General features: G+C 36.1%; 2 protein-coding genes across 3 annotated transcripts in view; both read right to left on the bottom strand.

Annotated features, from left to right (window-relative positions):
• Positions 1 to 5,334: 5,334 nt before the first annotated feature.
• Positions 5,335 to 6,199, bottom strand: LOC109097429 (C-C motif chemokine 19-like). The gene is made up of 3 exons (XM_042732348.1): positions 6,040 to 6,199; positions 5,671 to 5,791; positions 5,335 to 5,572 (listed from the first exon to the last, which is right to left on the bottom strand). Exons 1-3 carry the CDS (start codon positions 6,113 to 6,115, stop codon positions 5,350 to 5,352), a joined length of 420 nt encoding a protein of 139 aa, XP_042588282.1. The 5' UTR covers positions 6,116 to 6,199; the 3' UTR covers positions 5,335 to 5,349.
• Positions 6,200 to 10,823: 4,624 nt separating this feature from the next.
• Positions 10,824 to 24,522, bottom strand: part of LOC109097430 (GPI ethanolamine phosphate transferase 3-like) — a 15,186-nt gene continuing 1,487 nt past the window's right edge. For both annotated transcript variants that reach the window (XM_019111068.2, XM_019111069.2), the window contains exons 2-11: positions 22,817 to 23,298; positions 21,503 to 21,646; positions 21,223 to 21,346; positions 20,951 to 21,110; positions 20,408 to 20,587; positions 18,740 to 20,285; positions 18,445 to 18,648; positions 18,116 to 18,303; positions 17,752 to 17,822; positions 10,824 to 12,381 (exon numbers count right to left, since the gene is read on the bottom strand). In XM_019111068.2, the coding sequence (XP_018966613.1) occupies positions 12,252 to 12,381; positions 17,752 to 17,822; positions 18,116 to 18,303; positions 18,445 to 18,648; positions 18,740 to 20,285; positions 20,408 to 20,587; positions 20,951 to 21,110; positions 21,223 to 21,346; positions 21,503 to 21,646; positions 22,817 to 23,297 (3,228 nt within the window). In that variant the 5' untranslated portion in view covers position 23,298 and the 3' untranslated portion in view covers positions 10,824 to 12,251. The remainder of the gene's footprint in view (positions 12,382 to 17,751; positions 17,823 to 18,115; positions 18,304 to 18,444; positions 18,649 to 18,739; positions 20,286 to 20,407; positions 20,588 to 20,950; positions 21,111 to 21,222; positions 21,347 to 21,502; positions 21,647 to 22,816; positions 23,299 to 24,522) is intronic.

Here is a 24,522-nt window from a genome sequence, read left to right as displayed (position 1 = left end):
ATGGGTCACCATACTTGACAAATGTCACGACTTTCACTTTCACTTTCACTTGTTGTGCTCAGAGCAACCATCTGCATGTTTCATGAACATTATGAAATCAAATCATGTTTTGGATACAAGAAAGGTCAATATTTTCAGATCTGATTTTCTTTCAGTTCTAATAATTTTGGCCACCACTGTATTTTTAATATATATATATATATATATATATATATATATGTGTGTGTGTGTGTGTGTGTGTGTGTGTGTGTGTGTGTGTGTGTGTGTGTGTGTGTGTGTGTGTATTATATGCACTAGCATTCAAAGCTTTTTTTGAAAGAAGTTTGATTGATAAAATGCTAGAACGATAGATAGATAGATAGATAGATAGATAGAATTATAACATAGAATGATAGAACAATAGATAAATAGAGAACGACAGAATTATAAAATAAAATGACAGAACAATAGATAAATATAGAATGATAGAAAGAATGATAGATAGCTAGACAGTTAGACAGACAGAATCTGTAAGGACTGACTCTGACTTCCCTGCCTTTTAAACAGCCTCTGTATTCTATTTTTCCCGTCTTTTTCTTCTGTCCTTTCATTTCTCTTTTGAGTCGAGTCAAGGCTCCTCAAACATCCTCTCAGAATCTCTTTTTGTTTCTGTCTTTTCTCTTTCTCCCACTCTTTCAGTCTTCCAGGCTCAGAATCGCTCAGCGCCCAGCAGACCTGGGAGAGAATAAAAGAGTTGGTCTCTGCTTTTTCTTTCTGTATCCTGAAGGAGAAGTCTGATGGAGCAAGGGAATGATCGGAGAGAGAGAGAGGGAGTGTGGGGGTGGGGGTTAGCAGGCTAAATGGACTAGCGAAGCACATTAGAGCTAATGGATGAAGCCTGTGGGGTCAGTTTATTCAGTACAGCTCCTGGACCCCCCTACATGTGTGCTAATGCAGCACACTGGTCCAGAGACCCGGGCTGAATCCCAATCTGCTTACTTATACTAAGCACTACAAGTATGCCCTTGTGAAAAGTACACTTCAGCATACTTTTAAAAAGAGTACTTATCACAGAAATAATATACTTTAAAAATATAAATACTTGTGTGCAAACTGCAAGTGATGTTTCAGCTGTTTTAGCTAAGCATTTATTTCACATTGAACAGTTTGTTTTTCTTTGCTTGGATTTCTGTGTCAGCTTTGAATTCATCCACCTTTGAGTTTGATCTAATATCTTCTCAGAGCAATACTTGACATGTTTTAAACCAAAATAAAAGACTGTTTTTGACTCAAGCCAGGTAACCTTGGGTCAGTGTTTTCACTATACTATGTTTTCCACCAGACGAATGATCTTAAAATGAGAAGCTAAGTTGTGCTCCAGAGGTGATGTTAATATTTCATAGAGAAACCTGGTGGATGGATGCCTTCACTGGAAATAGAAAATGAAAAGAAGAAAGAATAGAAAGTAGAAGATACTGTGGCAGACACATTCTGTTTGGAGTCATTTTAAGGTATGAAAAACATCAGTTTAACATTTAATGAGCAATCCTAATATTTAAAAAATGATTACACTACAGGGCCATTGAATGCTTGCATCTGATTGGATGACAAATGATCTAAGATGTGCAATTATTTTCAGGGGAAACACACTGAAAATTATTTCCAGGCAGGTCTTGACCGCATTACCAATCACCAAACGATTTCAGTTATTTCACGAGGATCTGTCAGCCTAAAACAGCAAAAGAACCAAAACCCACGACGACACTGATCAAGCAAATAAATATAGTAAGAATGAGTGCTGGACTGTATATTTGTTATGTTTGTTTGTTTGTTTGTTTGTTTTTCCATCTTACACATGTGGAACCTATGACAGCTTATTTCTGCCATGGAATATAAAGAGTAAAGGGTAATTGTGACTTTGTTTCATCTCACAGTTCTGACTTTTATTTCTTGCAATTGGGAATCTGATAAAGTGTGAATTGCAAGTAAACTCGCAATTCCATGAACAGAAGTCCAAATTTTGAGATAAAAAAAGTTAACAATTACCGTTTTTATCCTGTTACGGAAACAAGCTTGCATAGTAACTAAACACCATGTATGTTGTAATTTTTGTTGATCACTGGCATCAACTACCATGGGGAATCATCCACATCCAACCCCCAGCCACTGGAGAGCGATTTCAATCAAGGTTCCAATTGAATTTCTGCATAGAGGACCCCAATTCTGCACTATTGTACATTCTATAAAAGTAATGACTCATTCAGTTTTAGACAGTAAGTTCCCAAGAATGAACACATTCAACACTTAAAAATTTAAAATGGTTTTCAGTTGAATGTAACTAAATTACAAAAAACAATGGAATTTTTGAACAATGAACAAGGAACAATTTTTATATTGTCTATGCAAGTAGAACTGAAACATCTACGTCAAACATGTAGAAGAAAGTAATGCAGTTTTTGTAAAGCCATCAACTGTTAGTATTTTGACAGTCACTGTGCTATGATTGACTATATGTTCCTACTGGATAGAAAAGTAGTGCTAATGTTTTGTCCGAATGACTCGATTTTGAATTGTGTTCGCTGTGTTTTGATAGAGTTAGTATATGTAGAAAAAGGTATTCAGCATTTTGAAATGTAGAGTTTGTATTTATTTAACAAAATGTGGGTTTTGCCCAGAAAATTAACTATTTGGCTAAGTGTGTGATGTAGTTGTGTTGCTGTGTTAAGAGATTAGAAAAAGTACTTTAAGTATTGGTAAACGCTTGTTAGCAATTGAAAAAAACTGTAAGATGTTGTAATCGCAGTAAAAGCACAATAATTGACTCCGGTCCATTGAATTATTAGAAAAATAATGCACCCCTGAGATGTAACTCTTCAAGGCATGACCGCATCAACATATCAGTGTGCATTATTTTCTAATAATTCAATTATTTCAAGAAATGTAAAGCCTTTCGGCTCGTTTATGTGTCTTGTGTTCTGTGAGAGCTGTGTGTGGAGGGAGGGGAGTCTATCTCTGTGTTTTTCTGAATGTCTGAATGTGTTTCTTCATCTGTTTGCCCACATTGTTTTGAACAATACTGTATAGCTGTGTCTTGCGATCAGGGCCGTCCCAAGCATGGTTGCAATGTGTTCATTTTCCAAAAATAGATTATTTTTAATTCTTAAAAAAGGCCATTATTTTATTTGAAAAAGTTAATAATTTTATATTATTGACAAGATATTTTAGTTTGTCTTGTGTGTTTCTCCATTAGATCAGATGACATTCTAAGCTGTCATATGGTCGTTTCAACATGCCCCTCAGATGCACCCCGCCTACGGGGCATGTTGTCACATTTCACTTCTATTTATCTATCTGAGTCTTATTTCACATGTTTGGCCCTCTGCAGATTGCTATGATTTTTCACTTCAGTGATCAGTTCATTCTTTGCTGGAGGGCTGCAAAGAATCTTGGGGCATCTGGATTGTGGGTTTATGGGTATTTTTGTGCACATTTGTATATGTGTTTGTGTGTACAGTGCTGGGTAAAACTTTCTCCTAATCCTTCAGAAAACTGGAATCAACTGCACTTTCATCTCACAGCTGAGAGCAATGCTCTGGATTACCGCCCAGCTGATGAGATGACAGTGACGGCAATATGAAATACAGTCCATGTTCACCTACCACATGCATAGAGCTGATATGACAATAAATTCACAATAGAATAGTCATATAATTGTTGAAATGTTGCACTTTTTAATGGTTTCAAACAATATACCATGTGAAAATCTCAACAGATATAAATTGACTTGACATGACTTTATTTACCTGTAGGGGGAGTGTTCATATTGCATTTTGGATATGAGTGTGCGTGTATTATTTAGAACTATTATATAATCAATGGTGGCACTACTTAGAGATTATAGATACGTCAAACAAGCTTGAATACCCTTTAATTATAGTCTAGAGGTTAAATGCTTCCTACACAAATAACCATTTTAAAGGTTACTTCAGCTGCTCAAGCTCTCCTGATGTGTATGCTGAGTGTTACTTTAGATGCAGAGCATGTGTGAAAGTCAGGACCTCTTTACAATCACAACAACATTAGCACAAGATATAGAACATCTGCTGGACATAATCCCTGTAGTTGCTGCAATGATTCCTTTTTTAAAATGGGACAAATATATATTTAGTTTGGTTGAAAGAATGATTTTAAGGTAATTTGTTCATTTGTAGATTAGATTGGAGTTTTTTCTCTAACTTGAAAACACAGAAGTCATATTTAAAATGTAAAAGCTTTTATTTATATTCCAAAATACAAAGTAAAAATATAGAAAACATTATTTTATTATTATTCAGTGGCTCAGGAAACACAGTAACTTTACACAAACTCAACAATAAGTGATGGAAATTAAAAATTAGTTAGTTTAAAATCTCTTCATGTAGACCAGTGAGGGAAGGGTTCACATTTTGGTTTCACACATAGTTCATATCTTGTAAAACTTAATCCTATGACAATAGATTCACACTTGACCTGCTCCATTAGAGTACTCATGTAGCCAACCTGACAATGAGTATTTACTATTAAGATTAATTAAAATCAGCTATCTGTTCCAGGATCAGTCCCATTCATGTGTGTAAAGTGAGAGCAGGCTGGCCCAGCATAATCTGTGATGGTTTACTCTATGTTATAAATGTTTTGTTTATGTTCTAAATGTTATTTTATGTGATTTATATATTCTAAAAATTATATAACATCATATGTTTTTTAATATAACATTTAAAATTACAATGTTATTGTTCAGCTGTAATGTGCTCTAACTGTTATGTTATGAATGTTATGCCGTTTTCTAAATGTTATATTTTTGTTTTGTTTTATACTATGGTATTTTGTTATTGTTACATTGTCTTCTAAATGTTACATTCTAAATGTTATTTTGTTATGTGTTATTATTATTATGCTGCTGTGTTGTGTTCAAAATGTTATACTATGTCGTGTTTTAGTCTATGTTGTTGTTGCATTGTTATGAGTTTTAAATGTTATGCTGTTACCTAAATATTATAGTATTTTATGTTGTTATTTTGTTATATGTTATGTTATGTTCTAAATATTATTGTTAAATTACGTGTTCTAAATGTTATGTTGTATTTTAAGTGTTAAAATAGGCTGCTATGTGTTATGTTCTAAATTTTGTATTATGTTTTATGTTATGTTATGTTATGTTATGTTATGTTATGTTATGTTGTTATGCTACGTTATGGTGTTGTTTTTATATTATTTTCTAAACATTACTGTGACTTTATGTGTTCAAAATGCTGCTGTGTTCTATATTACTTTTGTTGTGTTGTATTATGTTGTAAATGTTGCTACATTATCTCTTCTAAATGTTAAGTGTTATATGATGTTGCTAGGTGTTGTTATGCAAACAGAATTTAAAAGCATGCATGTACATTTATATTTTTTAAGTACCAAGACTTGATGATGAAATATGTACAAACACGTACCTCTAGGATTTTTGGGTATAGGTCCTGCTAGTATGTGATTGATCAGTTCGGTCACCCAGTGATTCTCACTTGGAAATGGTGCACAGAGCTTCAATCCCTTCTTTGTGACAAATCTGTGGATATTCATTCATATTTAAATATGCAAACTCAAATACACCTTGAAGTCTGCAGCACTTTGGAGGCATTTTGAAATGCGTGTAATTTGACTTACATAGTGGCAGGAGTTCTGCAGGCTCCTTCACGGGTCTGAATGGTGAAGGATGTCACCACCCTCCGTGGGATGCGCCGGTTGCTGGTGGTTAAACAACAATCCGCTGCCCCATCGTTCAGAGCTGTGAAAGTTAAACAGTGCACAGAATATTAACCATTAGCAACATCAACAGTCTCACCTATAAAAAGCATTTAAAAAAGAGATCATATTTGCAAAAGGTAAGTAAAAGAATATTGTATGCATATTGTACAAAGCACTGTACTTTTTTTTTTTAAATATTACTTTTTAAACTTCAAATAAATTTCAAAACAGATTAGTTTAAAACTCTTGCAGAATGATGTTGCTAAAGAATTGTATATTTTGACTCACCTGTTGTGCAGCTCCATAGACTGACACTCAATATGAGCAGAGCACCTGTCCAAAATGTCAGAGCGTTAGAGAACATTTTGTCCCGCTGTATGTGTTCGTTCACCTGTGCTCAGCGGATATGTGCCTCAAGGCTGTTTGCACGCCCTTTATACGCTTCTGCAAAAACTTTCACTTTCTTTATGCTTTAAGGCAACCATTTCTTGTAAATCCATACCTATTAAAAGAGCCCTTTCAACTTCTTTTGTTAACTGGAAATGGTGGCCTTCATGTGAACTGGAGGGAAGTTTTACATGTTTTCAGGGCTTCTGAAATGTGCTCATCAGTGTCACTGCCTCATGAGAAACAAATGTGGTGAAAGCAGGTTGCACATACAAGTGGCTTTATTTTTATAACATCTAAATTAGATGTTTAAGTGCTAACAGAAGTGTAAAATAACTCATTTTTAGATTTTGTGTTGTTTTAATCAGAAGTGTCCCCACTGATTTTTGAGTGAATTAAAGTACTAAAATAAATAAAATAAAATATCTAAATCCCTTTAAAAAAAGTGCATGCAGCTATGGATTGAATTCACAATTGCTCAAGTATCCACACTGATTTCTGAGTGGGTTCAAATACTTTCAAATTAAATTACCTTATATAATAAAATAAAATTAAATAATTAAATAAAAAAATATTTATTGGATCTCTTTTGTCCTTAGTTCTTTTTGTACCAGCAAACTGTCTACCAGTGTTAAAAGACCTGAGGTTTATTTATTTTATGTTAAAATGTCTCTTATACCCTTAACTGCCTTGGAGACACAACATAAATGTGGAGGCTCATCCGGGATTAAAATTTTATATATTAAAAAATAATAATAATAAAAACCTGCACTGATATTTGCAACTGCTCTTGTCTGCATATATATAAATATTATAGCCAATCAGTGTCTGAGTAACCTTATAAACACACTTTGCATATGGATATCTGATGTGATAATATACCAGTTATAGTCATAATGGTTATGATAATGACCATTTTATGACTCTATGTAACATATTAACTCTTATGAAAGGAACACATTGAATATCAAAGCTGACAAATTCTCACAAACCAAAGTTGATAGACAGCACTAATGTGTGGGTTAATGTGCTTTTTGATTGTAACCCAACATAAAAGCTGCGTGAACATTTACCTGCTGTTGCCTACAGGTAAGCAATGCCAATGGATGCTTTTGGAAGATTATGATGTAACTTGCTTAGTATTTTTTAATAGCATTGCTGCCTACCTGTATTTTTATGCTACTGTTAGAATTATTATTCATTTACAGATCTACATTTCTCTCAGAGCAGCTGAAGTGTGCACAGAAATGGCCTGTGTTCCTGTGTCTTGGCAATACTGCAGTGCTGTCTCAGGCGTGCATCTACATGTGGATGCTAAATATATGCATGGAATACAGCCAGCAAAATGTCTGAAGGCCTTGGACATGTGTTAATTACGCAGAACTAAAGTCTGTTTAAAAAAACTGCCCGTATTCTGAAATCCTGCTCAATTAAAACTTCCTCAAGAACTGTATCTCCACACACAGTCAGGTCTTCATTCTGTGCTGTAAATCTGAGTTTATCTTTTGAGCTCTAATGAAGCATGAAGAGGGGAGCAGATGACTTTGATCCTCTATTGAGTTCAAGCAGTTTGATTTCTAACTACAGCTGCGTTCAGTTTTCACTCATTACTTCAAGACTGTCAGGGAATGAGCCGCATGCCGTGTCACTTCCTGTATGATGGCTCACTTCCACCTGGGCCGCAGTTACTTCAGCAGGTCCAGAGGTAATCAAGCTGCTTTGTCTGATAAGGAGGTGATAAGGAAATTACAGACAATGAAGACTAATTGAAGGCTATTCAAAATTTCTTGATGAGGGTTTTTTGTGCATATTACAGCACCATGTTTTCTTTTTTTTTATTATTATATATATATATATTTTTTTTTAATTATTTTATATTCAAAATGAAATGAATTATATTTTCAGTGTCGTAATATATATATATATATATATATATATATATATATATATATATATATATATATATATTTAAACTAGTGCTGTCAAATGATTAATCGCAATTAATTGCATACAGAATAAACATTTTTTGTTTGCATAATATATGAGTGTGAGCTGTATATATTTATTGTTTATTTATAAATACAAACACATGCATGTATATATTTAAGAAAAATGTCGTTTAAATATTAAATAATTTTATATTCAATATTATATATATAAATATATACAAATATACATACATATATATATATATATATATATATATATATATATATATATATATATATATATTAATGAACTGCATTTTAAATATATACACATAAATTCAAACATACAAATTGCTCATCATAGAAAATGTGATTTGAACTGAAGTAAGTGTATTAATGAACTGCATTTTCATTATTTTCATTTAAATTGATATATATATATTGAACCTGACAGCACTTGACCTTAAAATCACTGGGTTAGTGTTACTAACAAAGTATTATATTATAACATTCATCCAGTTATACAATAATTGTGTTATGTATAATGTTAGTATCTTTCATCAGTATTTATATGATTTTTATCATCTGCTGTTGTACAGTAGTTGGTTTTCATTTACACCGAGAACATTGAAAGATTTGAAAGAGATGTTTTATTCTCAACATATATAGACTTGTCATAACTTCAGAGTCGGAGTTATGAAATATCTGCAGTTAGTAATTGGCGAAAGTTGTTTAACTTGCAAAAGGCTCCAATAACAAAACATTGTTCATTTGGAGGTTCAACTCATTGTGCTCAAGATGAATGACAAAGATTCGTCTTCCTTTTATAGGCTCGCCCACGACTCAAATCTCTTGTTAATACTAGAGGCTCAAATTCATGTTCCTTCAATGGGAAAAAAGCCTCTTCCGGCAGTAAGGTTGCACACTTGCCAGATCTGTCTGGAATCCGCACAAGATAAACTCACCACAGAAATCTACAGGTCTCCAAAAAGTTTGATTCTTATCGTTGATGCCCTGGAGCTAATGAGTTTGAATGTCTTCCGGTGTCACGTAGGTGCAGACCTCACACATACAACTACAAGTATGTGGCCTGGGTAAATTTAAAAAGCATTTTCTATTACAAAAGCATTATTTTTGTTCTTAAACATGGTCATCCGTCCGATTTTGAAATGTTCATCTACAGGTGCACCTGAGCCAGAGTATCATTTGTCCTCCTTTTAGGATCACTATTTTATCCTTTATCCTATGGTATATAGTGATGAACATTTCAGTTTATATTGTCAGTATGAACTGTCTGGCTGCATTTCACCAGGCATTTTGATCCTTATCATCAAGGTTTTAATGTCTTCCGATGTTACGTAGGTGCAAATTTTGTTTTTGGTTTATTTTTATTTATGTATGTATGTATGTATGTATGTATGCATGCATGCATGTATTTGTTTGTCCTGGCTTCACAAATCCTGCAAAGTGTCTTCCTTTTTGGTGTTATGGAAATGGCCACCCTAGTGTACAGATTGCAATAAAGATAAATATCAGCTGTTTCTTGGAATCGAGCCATGGCTGCAGAAATCCCCTTTTGACTGCCAGGTTAGGTCTGTGGGAGTGCCATTTTCAAGAAGTCATGCATACCTAGCTATTAGGTATACAGGATTTTATAGTTTGTTGAGATAAGCAGGATATTCCGATCAGACTTTGCACCCATAACACAGACTGAACCTGCAGTCTGGTATTTAAGGAATTCAGAATGGTTAAAGGATTATCTGAGATAAACAGTAGCATTGGTTTGCTAAATGGACCTTGCAAGTTTACCGATATGCTCAGTGGGTCGTTTCATTGATAAAATGTGCTTAGTTTCTCAACTCTCCTTGTTTTGAATCCGTTCTTTATGTTTGTGCAGTGAGCCTGCTGTGATATGAGATCGATTGTAGTTCAGGGACAAAGGACACTCTGGAAAGTCCGTAAGATTAGCTTGTTTATGTTCCAGCCACAGATGGTCATAGGTAATTTCTTAACATGACGGAACGTTTAAAGTTTTATCACCACTAACAAACAAAAACCAACAACAAACAAAACTAAACATGATTTTAAATTACTTATAAAACCTTTTTTGAAATAACCTGGTTTGGTTTTGGTTGTGTTTCTGCAATGAGATCAGTGATCAAAGACAGAAACATAATACAAACATGAAACTAAAATTAAAACCAATCAATAAAAACACTGCATTAGGCCTACTTGACAAAATTTAAATGAAATTATATTAAATATAGAAAACCTGTTTTTACTGCTAATTTCTTATTATGCACTTGATGTACTAAAATAAAAATCAATAAAAATGTATACTTTGTGTGCATAAGCATGTTAATTTAAGATTTTAATTTAAAAGGTTTGTCTTCAGTGGTCCTTTCAGTGCAGATCTAACTATTATTGGTGTATTTAGTTGAACAGAAATCACACAGAAAGATGAATTCTGCTTGTCGGTCATTCCTGAACTTAACGGCCACTTATGCAAAAAGTACTTCCTATGGAAATGATAGAGCACTTTTTAATGAATTTACCCTGGCACTTACTGACTGTAGAATCAATCAGATTTCATAGGGTGTTTTTAGATAAAACACTGCCCTCTGCAGGCCAACACCTGCTCCTGCAAACAAAATCAAACTAGAACACACACACACAAACAACCACTTCAAATTGTACAAAATATTTAATTGATTTTCTCCCTTTTATCAATGAATTAAAACAATTTTAGGACAATTAAAATGATTTCTTTCACAGCTAATTCAATCGTCAACCACACATTAAGACATATTAAAAGCCACTGTATGGCTTGACAGTATTTTGCTTTAAGAAATTAAATTTTAAAAAACATCCCCTCACACACACAAATGCACCATGCAGAGCAGAATACTTCTATTGCATTATGGCTAAATTAACCTGAGCACATGATGTAATTATCTTCCCCATGCATTTCTCACAAAAATGAGATCATACAAGTCATTTAATCCATTAGTGAACTAAATGTATGACAGCTAAATAAATAACAGTCAACGCAAATTAAATGAACACAAATTTCATTCACTAACATCAAACAAGGCAACCGTTAAAGCTAGTGACCTGTTATCTAGGTGAGGAACATAAAATCATAGTAAAAAATACCTTTCAAGCGGTGAAGAATATAACATGTTATTTGTTCAACCCTGATGTTTGAGTGGTTATTGCTAGGGAATAGACAGGACAACACATTAACATGAATGAGCTGTTATCAAACAATGTTCAAGCTTAAAAAAAATAAGCAGGAGAATACAACAAAAAAAAAAAAAGAATAAAAAAAAGAATAGTTTCAGTCCACTGCTGAAAATAATGATGCCCTTAAGCATGCACTTGTAGCTTTTAAAAGAGCAGTTCAAACAAAAACCAAAAAACTCATAATTTAAACACCAAACCTGTATGACTGACTGACTTCTGTAAAACACAAAGGAATCGAAAAGGTTTGGAAAAGAGCAGCTTGGACATTCTGCTACAGCACACCTGTAGCAGAATGTCCACGCTGCTCTTTTCCATACAATGAATGTGAATGGTATCCACAATTGTGCCTGCTCCCAATCCACTATTATTGTATGGAGCAGCTTGGTCATCTAGATCACTGCTTTGAGGTTTGGAACCACATGATGGTGGAAATTATGACAGAATTTACATAAATATGAACTGGCCCTTTAAAGGTTTGAACAGCAGGGGTTTTCATTTTCATACCATTGCAACACTGTGGATTTCATGTAGCCCTTCAATATAATAACTTATAAATCATCTCTTTAATGACCTTGTGGAACATGGCAGCAAAAAGGTATGCACAAAGATCATCTTCTCTCTCTCTTTTTCAATACAAAGGCAGCAGAGCAACAAAGGACGACAGTTCAATAGCTTGTCGAAAGCATAATGACTGTTGCAGTCTTCTAAAATTGCTTTTATAAAATATCAACTTCATTTTATCGACTTCTCTCACGTATTTGAAAATGAGGAGATGCTTTAGACCTCTTTGGTCCAAAACAGACAAAGTCAGATGCAAAACAAATCTGGTTTCCATTCGTATGGTTGGCAGTGGAGTTGAGGAGGATGACCAGCACATCTCTGAAGAGTTCTGGATTGGGTTTGTAGGAGGAAAAGGGGGCGTGGTCAGGGTAGCCAGTGCTACCTGGAGTTCTGAGGGAGGAGTTTCTTAAATAACCCACCCACTGATATGTCCACCCTCATAACCATGGCGACCCCCAGTATCACAAACATACTGCCCACGATGAAGCCTGATGCCTCAAACATCAGTCTGCCAAAAAGAAAAATACATCTTAGAATGCAGTTATGAGAAGTTTTTTTTTTTTTTTTTTACTTACACTGAAGTCAGAATTTACGGTGGCCCAGTAGTGCACAACGCATAGGACTGATTTTGTTGTGTTGTGCTAATTTCATTGTGTTGTGACTTGTTTCATTGTGTTGCAATTTTTTCTGTTGTGTTGTGCTAATTTTGTTGTTGTGTTGTGCTAATTTTGTTTTGCAACTTTTTTTTCTGTGTTGTGTTGTGCTAATTTCATTGTGTGTTTTCATTGTGTTGCAACTTTTTTATGTGTCGTGCTAATTTCATTTTGTTGTGCTAATTTCATTGTGCTGCAACTTTTTTCTGTTGTGTTGTGCTAATTTCATTTTGTTGTGCTAATTTCATGGTGTTGCAACTTTTTTCTGTTGTGTTGTGCTAATTTCATTGTGTTGCAACTTTTTTCTGTTGTGTTGTGCTAATTTCGTTGTGTTGTGTTGTGCTATTTTCATTGTGTTGCAACTTTTTTTCTGTTGTGTTGTGCTAATTTCATTGTGTTGTGTTGTGCTAATTTCATTGTGTTGCAACTATTTTCTGTTGTGTCGTGCTAATTTCATTGTGTTATGTTGTGCTAATTTTCATTGTGTTGCAACTATTCTCTGTTGTGTGTTGTGCTAATTTCATTGTTTGTGGTTTGTTTTCGTTGTGTTGTGCTTTTCATTGTGTTGCAACTTTTTTTCTGTTGTGTTGTGCTAATTTCGTTGTGTTTTGCGGCTTGTTTTCCGTTGTGTTGTGTAATTTCGTTTGTGTGCTAATTTCATTGTGTTGCAACTTTTTTCTGTTGTGTTGTGTGTGCTAATTTTTTTCCGTTGTGTTGTTCTGTTGTGTTGTGCTAATTTCATTGTGTTGCAACTTTTTTCTGTTGTGTTTGGCTAATTTCGTTGTGTTGCAACTTTTTTCTGTTGTGTTGTGCTAATTTCGTTGTGTTGCAACTTCTTTCTGTTGTGTTGTGCTAATTTCGTTGTGCTGCAACTTCTTTCCGTTGTGTTGTGCTAATTTCTGTTGTGTCGTGCAACTTTTTTTGCTGTTGTTGTTGTGCTAATTTCAATTTCGTTGTGTTGCAACTTTTTCCGTTGTGTTGTGCTAATTTTCGTTGTGTTGTGCTAATTTGCTTGTTTCAACTTCTTTCCGTTGTGTTGTGCTAATTTCGTTGTGCTGCAACTTTTTCCGTTGTGTTGTGCTAATTTCGTTGTGTTGCAACTTTTTTCTGTGTTGTAATTTCGTGCTAATTTCGTTGTGTTGCAGCTTCTTTCTGTTGTGTTGTGCTAATTCAACTTGTTTTCCGTTGTGTTGTGCGAATTTTGTTGTGTTGCATCTTGTTTCTGTTGTGTTATGTTAATTTCGTTGTGTTGCAACTTGTTTCGCAAACTTTTTCCGTTGTGTTGTGCTAATTTTCGTTGTGTTGCAACTTTTTTTCTGTTGTGTTGTGCTAATTTTGTGTTGCAACCTGTTCTGTTGTGTTTGTGCTGTTGTGTTGCAACTTCTTTCTGTTGTTGTGCTAATTCGTTGCTAATTCTTTCTGTTGTGTTGTGCTAATTTCGTTGTGCTGCAACTTTTTTCTGTTGTGTTGTGCTAATTTTGTTGTGTCGTGCAACTTTCGTTTGTTGCAGCTTGTGTTGTGCTAATTTTGTTGTGTATGCTAATTTTCGTTGTGCTAACTTCTTTCTGTTGTTTGTGCTAATTTTGTTGTGTTGCAAACTTTTTTCCGTTGTGTTGTGCTAATTTCGTTGTGCAACTTTCGTTGTTAACTTCTTTCCATTCGTTTCATGTTGCAACTTTTTTCCGTTGTGTTGTGCTAATTTCATTGTGCTGCAACTTTTTTCTGTTGTGTTGTGCTAATTTCGTTGTGTTGTGCTAATTTCATTGTGCTGCAACTTTTTTCTGTTGTGTTGTGCTAATTTCGTGTTGTGCTGTTTTGTTGTGCTAATTTTGTTGTGTTCTGTTTTGTTGTGCTAATTTTGTTGTGTTGTGCAAATTTCATTGTGTTGCAAACTTTTTTGTCTGTTTGTGCTAATTTTGTTTGTGTTGTGCTAATGTTGTGCTAATTTTTTCGTTGTGTTGCAACTTCATTCTGTTGTGTTGTGCTAATTTCAATTTCTCTGTTGTGTTGTGCTAATTTCATTGTTGTGGTTTGTTTTCGTTGTGTGCTAATTTCATTGTGTTGCAACTATTTTCTGTTGTGTTGTGCTAATTTCGTTGTGTTCCGGCTTGTTTCCGTTGAGTTGTGCTAATTTTGTTGTGTTGTGCAAATTTCATTGTGTTGCAACTTTTTTCTGTTGTGTTGTGCTAATTTCGTTGTGCTGCAACTTTTTTCCATTGTGTTGTGCTAATTTCATTGTGCTGCTTTCCTTTCTGTTGTGTTGTGCTAATTTCGTTGTGTTGCAACTTTTTTCCGTTGTGTTGTGCTAATTTCGTTGTTGTTCAACGCAACTTCTTTTGCTAATTTCGTTGTGCTGCAACTTCTTTCTGTTGTGTTGTGCTAATTTCATTGTGTTGCAACTTTTTTCCGTTGTGTTGTGCTAATTTTGTTGTGTCGTGCTAATTTCGTTGTGTTGCAGCTTGTTTCCGTTGTGTTGTGCTAATTTCGTTGTGTTGTGCTAATTTCGATGTGTTGTGTTTTTTTCTGTTGTGTTGTGCTAATTTCTTTTTTGCAACTTTTTTCTGTTGTTGTGCTAATTTCGTTGTGTTGCAACTTTTTCTGTTGTGTGTTGCTAATTTCGTTGTGCTGCAACTTCTTTCCGTTGTGTTGTGCTAATTTCGTTGTGCTGCAACTTCTTTCCGTTGTGTTGTGCTAATTTCGTTGTGCTGCAACTTTTTTCCGTTGTGTTGTGCTAATTTCATTGTGCTGCAACTTCTTTCCGTTGTGTTGTGCTAATTTCATTGTGTTGCAACTTTTTTCCCGTTGTGTTGTGCTAATTTCATTGTGTCGTGCTAATTTTGTGCGTTGTGTTGCAACTTTTTTTTTTCGTGTGTTGTGCTAATTTCGTTGTGTTGTGTTAATGTGTTTATTTTTTGTTGTGTTGCAACTTTTTTCTGTTGTGTTTTGCTAATTTCGTTGTGTTGCGGCTTTTTTTTTCTGTTGTGTTGTGCTAATTTCGTTTGTGTTGTGTTGTGCTATTTTCATTGTGTTTGCAACTTTTTTCTGTTGTGTGTGTGCTAATTTCATTGTGTTGGGGTTGTGCTAATTTTCATTGTGTTGTGCTATTTTCTGTTGTGTTGCTAATTTCATTTGTGTTGTGGCTTGTTTTCGTTGTGTTGTGCTAATTTTTTCATTGTGTTTTGCAACTATTTTCTATTGTGTTGTGTTAATTTCGTTGTGTTGCGGCTTGTTTCCGTTGTGTTGTCCTAATTTCGTTGTGTTGTGCTAATTTTGTTGCGTTGCGGTTTGTCTCCATTGTGTTGTGCTAATTTCCTTGTGTTGTGCTAATTTCATTGTGTTGCAACTTTTTTCTGTTGTGTTGTGCTAATTTCGTTGTGCAGCTCTAATCTATTTTTGCTGCAACTATTTTCTGTTGTGTTGTGCTAATTTCGTTGTGCTGCAACTTTTTTCTGTTGTGTCGTGCTAATTTCGTTGTGCTGCAACTTTTTTTTTCCGTGTGTCGTGCTAATTTCGTTGTGCTGCAACTTTTTTCCGTTGTGTCGTGCTAATTTCGTTGTGCTGCAACTTTTTTCCGTTGTGTCGTGCTAATTTCGTTGTGCTGCAACTTTTTCCGTTGTGTTGTGCTAATTTCGTTGTGTTGTGCTAATTTCGTTGTGTTGTGCTAATTTCATTGTGCTGCAACTTTTTTCTGTTGTGTTGAGCTAATTTCGTTGTGTTGCAGCTTGTTTCCACTGTGTTGTGCTAATTTCGTTGTGCTGTGCTAATTTCATTGTGTTGTGCTAATTTCATTGTGTTGCAACTTTTTTTTCTGTTGTGTCGTGCTAATTTTGTTTTGCAGCTTGTTTCCATTGTGTTGTGCTAATTTCGTTGTGTTGTGCTAATTTCATTGACCTGCAACTTTTTTCCATTGTGTCATGCTAATTTCGTTGTGTTGTGCTAATTTCATTGTGTTGCAACTTTTTTCTGTTGTGTTTGGCTAATTTCGTTGTGTTGCGGCTTGTTTCCGTTGTGTTGTGCTAATTTCATCTTTTTTCAACTTCTAACTTCTTTGTTGTTCTAACTAAATTCATCTGCAACTTTTTCCATTGTGTCATGCTAATTTCGTTGAGTTGTGCTAATTTCATCGTGTTGCAACTTCTTTCTATTGGGTTGTGCTAATTTCGTTGTGTTGCAGCTTGTTTCCATTGTGTTGTGCTAATTTTGTTGTGTTGTGCTAATTTCCTTGTGTTGTGCTAATTTCATTGTGTTGCAACTTTTTTCTGTTGTGTTTTGCTAATTTCATTGTGTTGCGTCTTGTTTCTATTTTGTTGTGCTAATTTCATTGTGTTGTGTTGTGTTAATTTCATTGTGTTGTGCTATTTTCATTGTGTTGCAACTTTTTTCCGTTGTGTTGTGCTAATTTCATTGTGTTGTGGCTTGTTTCCATTGTGTTGTGCTAATTTCATTGTGTTGTGGCTTGTTTCCATTGTGTTTTGCTAATTTCATTGTGTTGCGTCTTGTTTCTATTTTGTTGTGCTAATTTCATTGTGTTGCAGCTTGTTTCCGTTGTGTTGTGCTAATTTCATTGTGTTGCAACTATTTTCTGTTGTGTTGTGCTAATTTCATTGTGCTGCAACTTTTTTCCATTGTGTCATGCTAATTTCATTGTGTTGTGCTAATTTCATTGTGTTGCAACTTTTTTCTGTTGTGTTGTGCTAATTTCATTGTGTTGTGGCTTGTTTCCATTGTGCTGTGGAGATTTTGTTGTGTTGTGACCTACTGGACCAACGTAATTACTGTAATTACAAGATGGAAACCAGTAGATTCTACTCTGGTTTCTCTGGAAACACTTATAATGTCACAATGGATCCCTGTGTGGGTTTGTTAGTAATGACGGCAAAATGCTTCACTACATTAATTTACCTCTTGTGAAAGTCGGAGTTGTCATAAAACTCTTAGTCATAATTCAGGGTTAACATCATCTACTTATAAAGTGTGACAGTTAGCAGGCTAAACTCCCTCAACATGAAAAGCAAGTGGTGTGTGGGTGAATTTTAGTAATGTTATAAAGGGCCTTTACAAAACAACATTGTCAAAAACACCAACCACCATTGTACAGCCCACCAACTAATCCATTTCGAAAATGTGCACATCCCTAGATCATTTAATCAATACCTTAAAATAAAAAAGACAGAATGTGATGAGGTAGAAGAGAAAGAAACAATAAGTTAGAGATTGTGACTCACTTGGGTGCAAACACTTTCCACACCATGAGGTGTCTCCTGAGGATGGCTGCAGCACAAACCGATGCAAAAACCTGAAGGTAAACAAGTTATTTATAATTTAGGATCCATTTTACAAAAGCATACAAATTACATTAGATGGGAACACATTAGCCTCTACACAATAAGTCTTACATGACTAAACAACACAAAAATACATATTTTTCTTATTGGATCAATTTACACAGTCTGGTGAATGATAACAAAATAACAGTGTGATTACTGCAGAACACCATTTCACTATAAAGAAGGTCACACATTGTTTTGGTTAAAAATGTTGTTGTGCAAGTTTTTGTGGCTGGCTTAATGGAAGCATTATGCAATGCACCTGCGCTCCATTCACAAAGAGGTAGCGTGCAGCGAGCTGCAGGAGACCCGAGCTGAACTTCTGAGGGTTCTCTCTCAGTCTCATCTCCATGACAGCGTCCTCACTCTCCTCCGCTCCTGCTGAGCACGTAGATCGGGTCCCACGCACCTCACACACCAGAGGCCAAAACAGCAGCAGAGGACAACCAACTGCATGTGCAAATTAGACAGTGATCATTAGAAATGGAGAGAAAGAACGGACAGAAAGCTTCAAAAAAAAGATAATGTTGGTACAGAAGCAAATCCAATGTGAATCATGTTGACAGTATCCTGCATCTAGTGTTAAGTTACCTGCAAAGATGATGTGAGAGGAGAAGGTGTTGAGGGTCACCAATGACCCAGGAAGTGCAGTGCCCGTGTGACCTTGAGGAAAGCCCACAAATGCAGCACCCCACTGAATGGAGGGGAAGGTAGGCAGGTGTCCTGTTGCATGGAAAAATTGGGCAGCTGCCAGAGACCATGAAACCACTGGAGCCCACGGCACACTGAAATCATCTGGGAGGGTTAAAGTAGGAAGACTTGATGCATCAGTTGTAATAACTCAGCAAGGCATAAGATGTGAAGGTAACAATGGAGTGTGTCTTACTGGAGTGCTTGTGCAGGCTGGAGAGGTTGGCGCTACAGGCGTGGATGTGCAGCACGGCTCCGGCCTCCAGCAGGAGAAGCAGGAAGGCAAGAGCCATTCCCTCCGGATGGAGCAGCAGAAGCACCAACCCCAGGAGTCCACAAAGCAGGACTAGTGGGGCAGAGTACACTGTACCCAGCCCGTAAGCCTCCACAGCTGGCCTGCTGTCAGTTTCACCACTTTCCGTGGCCCCGTCCTCCAGCGAGTGTCGGATGCGCTGATACAACTGTGGTATGAGGTGGTGCAGTTCAGCCTGCGGACTGATTCCCGTACTGGCTCGGTACTTGGGGGGTGGCAGGGACGTTCCTCGAGAGTTCAATGGAGTCCTTGACTTTAGGAACACTGTCATGGGGTCTACCCATAACAGGAGAAGTCCAAGACCTAGTAAGCAGAAAGTGGCCCTAGGCAGGAACACTTGAGCTAGGCCGATGAGTTCGGACAAATTCCTGAAGGTGTCCTCTGGGGTGGCGCTCACCGCCCAGTGCAACCCAATGCAAACACAGGCCAGGGGTACGAGGAAGCAGGCCAAAAACACAGTCACACTGGTACAGTTGAGGTTCCCATAATGTCTGAGCCATCGGTGTAGAAGGTACCCCGACAAGGCCAGTGAACCAACAGAAAGGACATAGTGGAGGTTGCGCAGTTGGCTGTTCTGTACTCGTGAAAGTGGGGAGAGGAAAGGTGAGGGCTGGCAGGTGCCCTGCTCCTCTCGGCAGTTGTGGAAGGAGAGGGATAGGTAAAGTGATCCCACCAGCACTCCCAACCAAACCAAAAGGATAGTGGCCTGACGTCTAACCGCTGAGGATGGCAGAGCTGTTGGGAGCAGCCGAAGTGGCTTCTGGATGTCTGGTGGAGGAAGTGGCACAAGGAGTCCATCCCAGTTTAGACGGAGAGGAACATATACACTCAACGTGAAGAGCAAGAAGGTTACCACGTTTCCCTCATAGATGACATAGCTGTCCGAGAGTAGGGAGGCACAGCGCAGGACAAGCACCAGAAGGGCCAGCGTGAGGAGCCCAGAAGGTGACCACCTCTCTTTTGGAGAAACTCCTCGAGTCTTCCATAGAAACAAAACCTCTGAAGAAAGTGCTGCAGCTCCCACACACCACGAGAGCTCCAAATATCCTTGCAAGAACAGCTGACCCGCAGCTACTACTAGACCCAGGACCAACCCTGCGAGTATGGGCAACTTCAGCAGGCCTTGCTGAATCACTAAATGAGACAACTCAGAAAGGACATAGCAGAGCATACAGGCAACTCCTAAGATTAACAGCCCAGCAGCCATTTTGAAAGGGTTGAAACGGGCCCAGGAGGCTCTACACGTCTCCCTGACAGCTGTCAGATAGTTCTGCATGGAGACGACTAGCTCAGGAGAGAGAAGATGGCCCTTGTGAACAGCAGCCAAGTACTGGGAGGAAATGTTTGAGAAGTCAGCCCGCAGCTGAGACAGACTGTCTGGTGGGATGTCTTTGGCCATGTTAGAGTAGGTCTCCAAGAAGCGGTTTACCTTTAAGGAAAAGGGAAAAGGGAAGAATCAGACAGAATTTAGCTAAGTTCATTACAATTGTTGTACTAATGAAGAAAACATGAAGACAATTCAAGCAAATGCACTAAGAGATATCCTCTAACCTGTTTGACGTTAATCCACAGTGCCTCAGCTTGGCTGAGTCCCGTATGTACACTCCGGGAGCCATTCTGAGGAAAAAGTGGCAGAAGAACCTGGCCCACACTGCTATAAGGAATGGGAACTCCCAGCAAAAGTGCCAGCGTGGGCACCAGATCAGTCTGAGGTACTACCTCAGGTTCCACCTACAAACACAAACATGCTGAACTCCAAATGTATGGAAAAAGCCAAAAGATAACCCAAAGACATTTAAATTCCTCTCTCATAGTGGCACTTTATTTAATTTTTTCCCCCACATTTTAGGAAATGGAGAATCGGGGAAAGGCTAATAAACAACTTGGTTTTTTATGCATGCAACACAAGTAAATAGTACTAAAGCTATTATTCATGCAATTACAGACCAATAGTGTTGATAACAGGCTTACTACAATATATTTTGTGACACCCCAAATTTTTCTCCATCTGGCCACCCAGCTAAATTTTTTCCTGGACACACCACTGGTAGTAAAATATTAAGTACAGACAAATCATAACAGAGTCTCTTATACCTGGGAGCCTGGTGCTGGAAATAAGGGAGAGGAACTGTAGAGAAACAGAGCAGCATCTGTCTCTTTCTGGCTCTCTCCACCATGATCGCCGGTGTCTGTCATTCCATGATCACCCATCACCACCAGCAGGGTGTCATTCTTCAGACGCTTTATCACTGACCTGGGATCAGCAGTGAGTAACATATGGAAAACAAATTCCATAATGCATGACAATATAATAAAACTGTAAAAACATGACAGAATTTGAGTAGATGAATGAGGCTGCTGCTAACCTGATAACTCCATCCATCTGGGAGAGTTTCTCAGCCATCGCAGGATGATCCGGTCCAAATCTGTGCCCACAGTGATCCACACCCAGGAAGTGAGCAATCAACACATCCCAGTCATCCCCCTCCACTGAAGAAAGCAAACAAAGACCCTTAGCCACTCATTCAGACTCTGTGTTTACAGTGTAAACATGAGAGATCTGTACATCTATTTACAGGGTAAACAAAGGGAGATCTTAAACCAACCAGGCAAGTTCCTAATTGATGTGCAAATCATTCTGCTTACTGGTAGGATAAATGTTTTGGAGAATGCCGTTGTCAACGGTGTGCAAGTCCTTCACATTGAAGGAGGGGAAGGGCAGCGATCTGTGGAACTTCTTGGGGAAAAGACTCACCCATGTGTCATCCCCCATAAAAACAACTCTCTTGCCTTTAAAAAGGAGAAAAAAACACAATGATTAACAAAGACTAAAATAAAATGGATAAAAAAGATAAAATGGTGACTTTCTAAATGTCCACAAATGTCATTAATTGCAATAATGCATTCTGGCAAACAACATGATTATGGTAATATACTGCTATAAATATTTTTTTTTGTTTGTTTGTTTTGTTTTAGCAAATCTCACAAAGGTCACAAAAATAGGTCCAGGTCACATTTCAGCCTAAAAATCTAAAAGAAATACAAAATACACTACTGTTCAAAAAATTATGGGTTAGTAAATGTTTTTTGAAGTTTTGAAAAAGTCTCATCATGCTCAACAAGGTTGCAAAAATACAACAAAAATACAAAAAAAACAGAAAAATCATTAAAAATTAAAACAAATTAAAATAAAAAAATAAATTTTAAAAAAATAAAAATAAAATAATTATTCCGGTGATGCAAAGCTGAATTTTCAGCATTATTACTCCAGGCTTCAGTGTCACATGATCCTTCAGAAATCATTCTAATATGCAGATCATTGCTGCTAAAGGAAAATTTTCTGTGGAATCCATTATACATATTTTTTTTAGGATTCTTTAATGAATTGAAAATTCGAAAGCACAGCGTTTAATTAATATATATTATGTACTGTCAATTTGATCATTTTAATGTGAATAGACAAAAAAAAAAACAAAAAAACAAAAAAAAAAACAAAAAAAAAAAAAAAAAAAAAAAAAAAAACAAAAAAAAAAAAAAAAAAAAAAAAAAAAAAAAAAAAAAAAAAAAAAAAAATAATTTATCTGAAACCATAATTTTATTTCCCATCTAAAACTAACATTTTTTAATTAGAATAGACATTCTCAATTCCATAATTTATCTGAAAGTTTAAGTTTTGGGTTTTTCGATAATTCCCATAATTTTATTTCCCATGTAATTCCAACTTTTACTATAATACGATTTTGTTTTTATTTAAAATCTTATATCAGCATATTTAAAAATGGAAAAAAGTTGTGTAGGGTTTTTGCATTGTATTGAGATATGGTGGAAAAACTACTTTTAAATAATGACATAATGTGAAGAAAATTCAAAGTGGTCTAAAAATAGTCTTCCTTTTCTTTAGAAATATAATTTCTTGACAGGTTGGGTATAAAGGAAAATGCCAGTTGCAGATTGACTCACCCACTTGTCCCAGCTGGTGCACTAGATTGTCTTCCAGGATGGCGTTGGATGCAAAGTTGTTCCCCACGTCAATGAACGTGGGCAGGGAACCTGTGGTAAAGCCTTTGATCCTCTGCATGGTAGTGGTGGGCGGATCGGCCCGAAAGGTGTAGAGTCTGGCATGAGAGGGGTGTGACGATGCCATCTCATCTAACACCGGCAGCTTGTTCTCAAACGGTTTGGGTGTTGTGTTCTCCGGATCATATCGGGTGAAGTCGGCCTTCAGAGCGTCGATGATCAGCACCACTGCCCTACGAAAGCGTGGCTCGCTCAGGCAGAAATCTCCCTTCACCTGAGCTCCTGGAGACAAGACGTCTGCACAGGTGCTCGTTCTGTTGACCTCCAGCCTGACTAAGAGGAAGCCTCCCACAAACAGGAAGATGCCTGTGTAAAACACTGAGCAGACCCAGATGAGGGCGACCAGGACAGGAAGTCTTCTCATTCTAGACAAGATGAGAAGGAGAATCAACATAGGGCTCATTATGTAATTAAGAGTACATTTCACATCAACAAAAAATACAAAAACAATGTGGTTCCTCAGGGTTACTCGTTTATACACATCATCAGTGTAACATCTGCTAGTTTAATTATTAAACAACACTTTGATATTACAAGGGTAAGGAAGTTTCCCCTGTGACATTGTCAGCTGTGTTAGAGACAAACTGTATGCCATACAGTGATTGTTGTAAAATAATTTTAAGAATCTCTCTCTCTCTCTATATATATATATATATATATATACACATACATACATACATATATATATATATATACACATACATACATACATATATATTATGAAACACACACACATACAGTACAGGGCAAAAAGTTTGGAAACATTACTATTTTTAATGTTTTTGAAAGAAGTTTTTTCTGCTCATCAAGCCTGCATTTATTTGATCAAAAATACAGAAAAAAATATAATAATATAATAAAATTTTTACAGTTGTAAATAATTGTTTTTAAATTTATTATACTTTAAATTATCATTTATTTCTGTGATGCAAAGCTGAATTTTTAGGATCATTATCACATGATCCTTTAGAAATCATTCTAATATGATGATTCATTATCAAAGTTTGAAACAGTTCTGCTGCTTAATATTTTTTTCAGAACATGTGATACTTTTTTAGGATACTTTGATGAATAAAAAGTAAAAAAAAAAAAAAAAAAAAAAAAAGAAGCTATGTTTTTAAAATATAAATATTTTGTAATAACAATATACACTACTGGTCAGTAATTTGGGGTCAGTAATTGTTTTTTTCTTTCTTTTTTTTAAAATAAAATCAATACTTTTATTTAGCAAGGATGTGTTAAATTGATAAAAAGTGATAGTAAAGAAAATATATTATTAGAATATTTTTTTTTTAATAAATGCAGTTCTTTTTAACCTTTTATTCATCAAATATATTAGACAGCAGAACTGTTTCCAACACTCATAATAAATCAGAATATTAGAATGATTTCTAAATGATCATGTGATAGACTGGATGTTACATGTTACACTGAAGGCTGGAGTAATGATGCTGAAAATTCAGCTTTGCATCACAGGAATAAATTATTTTTATAAAGTATATTCTTCAAATAGAAAACTATTATTTTAAGTTGTAATAATATTTCACAATATTACTGTTTTTTTCTGTATTTTTGATCAAATAAATGCA

The sequence above is a fragment of the Cyprinus carpio genome, chromosome B10 (assembly GCF_018340385.1).
Source record: "Cyprinus carpio isolate SPL01 chromosome B10, ASM1834038v1, whole genome shotgun sequence".
In the NCBI taxonomy this organism is placed as follows: domain Eukaryota; kingdom Metazoa; phylum Chordata; class Actinopteri; order Cypriniformes; family Cyprinidae; genus Cyprinus; species Cyprinus carpio.
This window is presented reverse-complemented; position numbering and strand designations above follow the sequence as displayed.